Below are 8,816 nucleotides of genomic sequence, written 5' to 3' on the forward strand. Positions count from 1 at the left end.
TAATTAGGTTTTAACTGTTCCGGTTTTAATGTCATTTATGTTTGAAAATTCAATGTGAACATTGGAAATGAAAAGAAAAAAAAAGGTTTAAGATTTCCTTCATTTTTTCATTGGTGTCAGATTGTTTATAACATAATGGTGATGAAGGCTGGTTCAAGGGGCCCCCTGAGAACTTTTGCCCTGGGCCCCAAAAGACTCCACAACCGCCACTGCCCAGGATTTATGTTATAACAAGATCATGCTGCTCAGTCTAAAGGTAACCAATCTTCAGCTGGTCGTGTTTCTGTGACACTGCATGTTTTGGCTCTAAAACATTGTGTGATTTTGTGATAAAAAGTTGTGGAGCATTAGACTTTGTTCCGCGTTACAGAAGGTGATAATAACCAAAACCTGCTTAAAACTTTATTATGTATTATTCTGATGATCCTTGAGATTTTTAAAACACTTTTTAATCATTATATTCTGTTAGATACTGTTTATTAATCAGTACAAGATTCGAAAATGCTTAATCGCATCTACTAATGCAAATTAATAAACAATGTTTTACGGCCACCCAAGTTATTTAATTTCATTTCATTTTGATCAGCATCTGGTCCTCATGTGTAAATTCTCGTAAAGCTGATCATCTCACCCTTTCTGAATAATTAACGGCAGGTACTCGTTTAAAATGATTCTATCCATTAAGCTGCTGTGAGCATAGAAAGGGCACAAAAAGTTTAAGAAAGGAATGAAAATCAATTATGCAAAGATGTTGGTCACTTTCATGAACTCCCCTGACCTTCTTGTTCATCCATCCGAGAAAAGTCTGGGAATGTCATCTGACTTAAGTCTTTATTTTCACGGGCAGTCATTTTATCCCTGAAGGGCATTTCTTCCTCTTTTTTACATGGACTCTGGTGTAACAGGGCAATGAGGTTTTTTTTTATGTTTGTTTGGTTTCTTTTTCAAACTGTTGCTCCTCACACTCCCCTAGCTGTAAGAACAAGTACTGCAAAAGGTTACGAGAAGAGATCTTAGTTTTACTTATCGCAAAATAATCTTTATTAAAATAACCTTAATTTGCAGCAGAATGGGCCTGAGCCCATAATTAGACGATTTCTCCAGACTAAGCTTATTGTTTATTTATTTACTGTTATCTATATTGATAAACCCCACCGGCATCCAAATTGCTAAATTTACTGAACAAACATAATCACATAATCTGTCCTCGATAAATTCTAAAACACTCTCCACGTTGGAGATCGCTGTATTTTCACCAGTCTAGCCGGGGTGAAGACAGTAATCCCCCTCAAGCAAAAGCGTTTGAATATTCATTTAAGATTCAGATTGAAAAATGAAATTCACACGTTCACGAAAAAAGGGCATCAACTGTATGGACAATAAAGAATTATACTTTTGACTCTTATGGATAAATTAAATGACTTTTTATGATTCCATTAATGACAGATGTATAAAAGAAATGAAAAAGCTCTGGGGAAAAGGTAGAAACTTGGTTATGCATCCAAATCATTATTTTGGTGGCAGCCACATGTCAGGGGTGACTGTGGCCTCTCAGCAGCCACCCTCTAATCACGCCCCTGAGCTATTTTACTTATGAAGGCTGTGATAGTTTCAAATGGCAATAAATTAAGAGGGACTATTTCTTCTTTTGCAAAATCCTATTTTTTCCTGACTTGCAACTAAAATTCCCAAAATTTCGATTAATTTCTTTGTATTAAAGTCACTTTTTTATTTTTTGTTTCTTGCCCTAAACTCCAAATGAATGCAAAGATCTCATACATTTTTAATAAGGGACGAATTCTTGTCTACGCATGTCTGGACACTATCCAATGTTTGCAGCACATCTACATTTCAAAGTAAAGGGTAAACCAGGCTTTTTCTTTAAAAAAAAAATTATATATTTTTTCTCATTTAAACGCTCTATTTAAAAAGAAGAAAAACTTGCTCACATAGCAGAACAAAATATTTTGCCTGGTTGACACCAGCATAATTTTCTATAATCGACAAACTTTTACTTTGAAAATTCTGTCTCAAACTTCAGTCATGTGGATTATTATTATTATTATTATTATTATTATTGTTACTATCATCATCATCATCATGCGACGTGTTTTCATACACGTTTTTAATTATTTCTAATCGTCATACAAAGCGCGGGTTTAAAAATGTTTTTCGTTAGTAAAAAATGGCAGATGAACAAGAAGTACCCCTGGCATTAACCCGTCTGGTTGTGCGCGCGTGCGTGCGCGCGCGATTATATTAGGTAGAGCTAGGGGAAAGAGAGAGAGAGATGAAGATGGAGCTATTTCATTGGCAGATACAGTGTGGCTCTTTCCCTCCTTTGCATGCCATCCTGAATCCAAAAAAAAAAAAAAAAGTATCCCACCCAAAAAAAAAAAAAAAAGGAAAAATCCTTCTAGCCATCCAGTGCTGCTCCATCGATTAGTTTCTGGAAAACACTTAACAAACTAATGACTATTGATGGCTGATTAATATTGCATCAACAACAACTGATTGGCGACAATATCAAATGGCGATCGCCGCTTTAACATCCAAGCAGCAGAGGAGCCATCTGACGAGGGGTTGTTGCACAATATTTTGGCGGCGCGAGGAGAGCCCAACAGATGATGAATAAAGGGGCTTATACAGTCAGCGTGCAGCGCCTTCAATTTATGGCTCGTACAGTTCGTCTAATTCGAGAGCAGTCGCGTCTTTGAAGGCAGACACTTGGCGTAAATGTACAGTTAAAATATTCTACTCTCAGGTCCCCAGGCGGAGCTCCGACAGTCCCTGGCCTCATTAAATTTTCATCAGTATCCCTGTGAAAGGGGGGAAATGTTCAGGGGAAAGAGAAAAATAAAACAGAGGGCGTAATTATAACAAAAGGAAACAGCGCTGCCCTTTTCGTTTTGTAGAAAAGCTCCCACAGTACGCACGACCCCGGTGTGTGGGTGCCCATACACAGAGCGTCATGTTGTGTCTGTGGCTTTAAGGTAAAATGTTTTGCTTCACATATTTATTATATTAAAAAAAAAAAACAAAGAAAGAAAAAGACCTTCGATTTTCTTCATTGTGCTGCTGAGGCCTTTTTGCTCTCATTCCCTCTCTTCCACGTGTGTGTGTGTGTGTGTGTGTTATTTCTCTTTCAGTGCATTGATTCGCTATCAAAGAATCCCAGATCGATTTTCTCCCAATATGTGAAAGTGAAAGCAGCAGCCTGCATGAGAAGCTGCCTGCCTGCCTGCCTGCCTGCCTGCCTGCCTGCCTGCCTGCCTGCCTGCCTGTGCAGAGCTGCTGCGGCTTGTCAGGCAGCAGCAGCAGCAGCAGCAGCAGCAGTGAGGGCTTCACTGCATAAAGTTAATTTCAATTCCCGATGAGACACTCAGGCGGCAGCCCTCCCTGACCAGCGGTAATTAACAGGGATAGCTAATGACTACTTAACTCGCTCTTCATAATTATCTGGTTTTCATAATTCGATGTGTAATTTAATAATTCGCTCTTATTAACGTATTAAGTGAATGGCTCATTTAGGGGAAATTAGAAGCACTCACCAGGAGCATCTTTTAATTGATGAACCATCACGGCTGTCTCATTAATAAGGCTCGTTTTGATACTCTTAATTTGTCACGAGGATGGCGGTTGAGCATGTTTGGTTTATGGATCAGGCTGTTGTTTTTCAGTCTGGAGCCATTTATTAAGGAGGCTTTTAGTTGGGTAAATATTGAAGAAGGATGTGTGTGTGTCGCTTTTGATAAATTATAATAAGAACAAAAATAACACATTATATCATGTGACACTTTTAGGAAAGCCTGGAGGCGCTTGATAGTATTTTGTGATGGTTGTAAAAAAATATAAAAACACTTCACACAGCTGTATTTAAAGGTGGAGACTTCTCATTTCCAATTATTATTTTTTTTAAATTGCAAATGTTTGCAAGAAAAGTCTCCTTTCTGCCTCCTGCTCAGATTTAATGTTATGATCAATTTGAAATTATCCCAAAAATAATCCCATGCAAATGTATTCCAGGTGCTGTAAATAATCAGTGTTAAGGTGGAGGACAGGTTTCAGAAATGCTAATGTTTGGCTCGTGCAGCCTCTCAGGTATCTGTCCATGGTGCTGAAACGCTTGCTCAGCGCTCAACAAGCCAAGCAGCCAGCCAGCCAGGCAGTCAGTCAGTCAGTCAGTCAGCCCTGAAGCCCACAAACAGCAACTCTGCTGTGGACATGACATCCAAAAAAAAAAAAAAAAAATGCTCCCCTCTTTTCTTTCTTTTTTTCCTCTTCTATCTAACCATAACTTCGAACCATCAAAGCCTGCGTTTCGTGCCCGCATGCACGACCGAGGCGTGTTTGAGTGTGTATTTAAATAGAGACGGGCACGTTGGCAGGCGAGCTGTTTTTCTGGCGGGCTGACATCTGGCAAGTCTGCGCTCCAGGGACCCATCCAGCTCTCCATAGACCCCCTGATTAGACTCTAATAGAATATTAGCATTTGCTCTCAGGTAAGGCAACAGTGAGCTGCATAAGCTGGCAGCAAGTCAGTGGAGGAGCCACGTGTGTCTTTAACATTGATGGAGAGGAGAGGAAGAGGAAGAAGAAGAAGAAGAAGAGGGAGCTCCTTCCTAAGGCCTGTGTTATGATGAGGCCTGGAGGAGGAAAGAATGAATCAATTCCACATTTTCGGTTTAGTTATTCCTCTCTTACAGTGGGAGAACAGATTGGGTGTAAGGTGGTGGTGGTGGTGGTGGTGGTGACAGGGCGCATGGCTTGTTTCTAACATCACACCTGACACCTTTTTGGTAACGCCAAAGTCGCGTCACCTTTTAAAAGAAATGGCAGCTTTGTGGTTGAAATGAGCTTAAAGAATCCATAAAATGTCTCTTTAAACGCTGTGCAGCCCACAGCTAAAGCGTTTCCATCCTCCTCATCAATAAATAAATAGATGCATAAATAAAAGAATATTAATATGTCTGGATGAGCCACGTTACACAGTGCAGTCATGGAAAAACGTCCGATTAAATGTTAAAGTTTTTTTCTTTAATGAAACACATATTGCAGTTCAATAATTAAATAAATTAAAATTACATGGATGTAATAAATTAATAGAATAATTTAACCAGGGAACCAAAAAAAGCAACATACATTACAGAAATAAGTTACCTCAGCTAAAACAGCAATACAGCAAAAACCTGTACGGATATATTTATGTGCATCGACTGGTTCCAATGAAATATTTACATTGTACACGTATACTTCCATGAAGCTGTTTCTTTTTCTCTTCAAGAAGAAAACATTACTTAAACAAGGTGATTTTTTTTAACAAGCAACGACTTCATAATGATGCGCGTATATTTATACAAATAAATAGCAGAAAACATACATAAAATAATTTAAAAAAGAGAATACTATCTCATATATATCTCGATTGTACCATCTCAAATGTTAGAAATTAAGAATTTGTGACTGCACATTTCACAGTCGTGTCCCTTTTAAAAGCAGAACAACACGCTTAACTTGCTGTCAGAATTTGATTTTCTCAAGCAAAGAGAAAAAAATAGAGCCAAAGGAAAAAAAAAAAAAAAAAAAACGAGGAGGGGGGGAATCCCAATAAATATATAATGAAGTAAACATGACCTCACTCAATAAATAGTTCATAAGATACCGGCCCACGCTGGATTGTAAACTTATTGCAGCCGGCAAGAAAATCATATTTTATATTTTTAAAAATTGCGAAATTCAGTGAAATCCTTACAAGTGAGCCACTATTTCGATATCTGCACATAACTGAGGCCTAATAATAAACAATCCAAAAACCCCGGGGCATCTCGAAAACAGATCCCTGACTCTGACCACGCATGGCAACAAAATAAGTGGAATTAATTACACGTTTAGACACAAAATGAAGTGTGTGACAAGTAAAATCATTAATTTACAGAGGGATATTTGGCAGTAATCTAATATTAGCTTTTTCGAGACCAAGCAGTGTGTTGTCCTCTTAATCCCCTCATGGACCCTGAATAAATGTCAAGACTGCATCGTCATGAACTCGCAGGGAGAGAAAGAAAAAAAAAGAGGAAGAGGAAGAAGAAGAAGAAAGAAAAATGTAGCTTATCATATAAGCCAAAAATATAAACACCAAGAGTCGCCCAACCAAGTGCTTTGAGTTAAACTATAGCCCCGCTGTGTGTGTCAGTAAACGATGCTATATTTTCATTGGGGGGTAAAACTACAGTCCTCATCTGTAATTAATCCTGTAAGTAAAAATTAAAGTCCTGTAAGTCATACTGCGTTGACATTGAAAAGGTGAAGCATAGTAAGTGTGGAAACGGTGTTCTTACTTGCTCTGTCACACGATGCCTTTACTCGACTCCACGTCTCCCCCTCTCTCAGCGAGTAAAAGACGTGACTGTAGGGGGGGGGTGGGTGTAGTTGGGAGGGCAGGGGGGGGTTTGTTTTTTCTCGAGTTTTTTCAGTCATTGTTCAGATTTTCTTTTTTTTTTTCTTTTTTTTTTAAAGGAATTTTTCGAAGTTCAAAGCACAAAGTCATCGATGATTGAAAAAAAGGTGTGAGATAGGAAATATGATACAAATCGTCTCTAAACAGTTCCAAGTCTTTTTTCTGTGGGTGGTGGTTCAAAGCGATATATTTTTTTTTTTTCTGTTTCTGTTTTTGTTTTTGTTTTCTCAGACGCATGCGGAGTATTTCATTCGTTTCTGTTTCTGCCGCTGGTTGCAAAACCAGACCCGCACCACGTTCTTTTTCAGGTCCAGCTTCTCTGCGATCGCTGCGATTTTCTCCGAGGAGGGACGCGGCTGAATGGCAAAATAGGCCTCCAGTGATCTCTTCTCCGGCGCGGCTATCGACGTGCGCTTCCTCTTTTTCTCCGCGCCGTTGAACAACTCGGGTTTATTAAGTTTCTCCCTGTGTGATTTCTCGGCTTCTTCTAGCCACGCTTGCAGGATGGGCTTCAAAGCGATCATGTTGTTGTGAGAGAGCGTGAGGGACTCGAATCGGCAGATGGTGCTCTGGCTGAGGGAGCCCACCCCAGGAATCTTCAGGCTGGCTAACGCTGACCCTACATCCGCCTGGGTAACCCCGAGTTTGATCCGTCTCTGCTTAAACCTCTCCGCGAAGGCTTCCAAGTCCCTTGGATCGGCGTCCACGTCGCTCATGCCCATGTGCGGTGGTAGCCCGTGGGCATGAGCCATGTTGATCGCTGCCTGGTGCATGTGGTTCATGCCCGCCATGTGGGCAGGGTGCGCAGGCGTGGAAACCACCGAGCCATCCGGCCCTGCCATGGCTCCTAGTGCCAGTCCCGGGGTGATGTGGTCCAGCAGGTCCCCCTCCAGTGCCTGGTGAGGCTGGTGGTGGTGGTGATGGTGGTGGTGATGGTGGTGGCCAGCCAAGGCGGACGGATGAGAAATAGGCACCGAGGAGGAGGAGGAGGAAGACGAGGTGCAGGGGAGAGTGTTCATGGTGTGGTAGGTCGCGTCCGGCTTGAAGGGACTGTGATGTGGTGGGTGGTGGTGGCTCTTGGTCTGCGAGACTATATCCACCGCCGCTAGAGCTTCAGCCCGGGCCAACAAACTCTCATCCAAGCCTCCGAATATATTGCTCTGCAATTGCAAATAGAATGCACACATAACTGTCAGCAGGGAATTCTCCCTCCACTCCTCGGTTTAAAACATTTCCAGAATGTGAAAAAAAGAAATCCTAAAAAAGGGAGCACACAAAACAAGACACATGCAACATCCCAGGTCATAAAAATTAATACGAAAGGCAAAGCCGACTGAATACATAAGTTGAGCAGAGGAAAAAAATATGGAGGTGCTGGGTGATTTGCTGTGCAGACATGAAAAAAACATCAAGCAAAAAAAAAAAAGTGGGCTGTCAAAATGTGCCTTAAAGCAGTGATTATGCAGAATACGTACCGGTGGGGTTGGGAGACAGGCTCTGCGCATCGCCTCCGAGCTGCTGCCGCTGCTGCTGATGATGGTGCTGCTGTGTCGGGAGGACGAGCAGGAGGACGAGGGTACATTGGAAGTCAGAGTGGAGGACGAGGAGGAATGCAACGAATACTTGGGTTCGGGCAAGCTGGTGTGGGCCATGGCAAAATGCTGCTTGCTGTTCAGAGACATCATCATCATATTTGCGGGCGTCCGAGCCTCGGCAAGTTCCTTTTAATAAGTTAAGACTCCGCCTCCTCGGTCGGGAGTTGAAGCCCAATTGCTTCGCAGGAATCTCAAGTCACTGTCGAGTAAAGTGTGAGGCTGAAGACGGTCGTCCAACACTGAAGTTATCACATCTATTTATTATTACCGGCGGAGGTATGGAGGTCTTTTTGCCAAATGAGATATCGCAGGCGCCGACAAGCCATGCAAAGTGCGCGCCGCTGCAGCCCGACACGTTTTTTTCCTTTGTGGACTTGTGGCGCGATTGTTCAAAAAAAAAAAAAGAAAAATAATCTGTTTTCTCTCTCTCCCTTTCCTCCAACCGTCTCCACCTTGTATTATATAAATATACTTTTTTTTGCCTTGGATTTTTTTTTTTTTTAGTGGCAGAACTCCTCATAGACGACGCCAGAAAAAAAAAAGAAATGTTCAAAAGTTTCTTTCCGTCTCTTAGGATTTCCCCCAAATACTTCAAGTTTAGAGCTGCTGCCGATTTCGTTGACCTGTTTTGGTTTTTGTGGTCAAAAGTTTCCGTCTCGAAAAATGACCGTAAGTGAGAAGTAATGGCGGTGACAGTCTCTGTACTGTACCTCTTCGACTACGTTGAATGCTGCGGGGACCCGAACTGCCTCTGCTCTGAGGCG

At 41.5% G+C, this 8,816-nt stretch overlaps 1 protein-coding gene across 3 annotated transcripts; it reads right to left on the reverse strand.

Annotated features, from left to right (window-relative positions):
* Positions 1 to 6,684: 6,684 nt before the first annotated feature.
* pou4f2 (POU class 4 homeobox 2) lies at positions 6,685 to 8,148 on the reverse strand. Of its 3 annotated transcripts, none has more exons than XM_073475328.1 (3): positions 8,075 to 8,148; positions 7,929 to 7,987; positions 6,685 to 7,646 (listed from the first exon to the last, which is right to left on the reverse strand). In XM_073475328.1, the coding sequence occupies exons 1-3, from the start codon at positions 8,146 to 8,148 to the stop codon at positions 6,685 to 6,687; spliced, it is 1,095 nt and encodes a 364-aa protein (XP_073331429.1). The 3 variants fall into 3 exon arrangements, with proteins under 3 accessions (XP_073331429.1, XP_073331436.1, XP_073331422.1); XM_073475335.1 differs by having other exon boundaries at positions 7,929 to 7,972; positions 8,060 to 8,148; XM_073475321.1 differs by having other exon boundaries at positions 6,685 to 7,617; positions 7,933 to 8,148.
* Positions 8,149 to 8,816: the final 668 nt, after the last annotated feature.

Source organism: Pagrus major, chromosome 1, assembly GCF_040436345.1.
Source record: "Pagrus major chromosome 1, Pma_NU_1.0".
NCBI lineage: Eukaryota > Metazoa > Chordata > Actinopteri > Spariformes > Sparidae > Pagrus > Pagrus major.

Bases quoted from the DNA above. Each gene is read 5' to 3' on its own strand.
- pou4f2 (XM_073475321.1), bottom strand. From the start codon at position 8,148: ATGATGATGATGTCTCTGAACAGCAAGCAGCATTTTGCCATGGCCCAC. The intron at 7,618-7,932 runs GTACGTATTCTG...TTGCAATTGCAG, and splicing joins CCTGTCTCCCAACCCCACCG to AGCAATATATTCGGAGGCTT.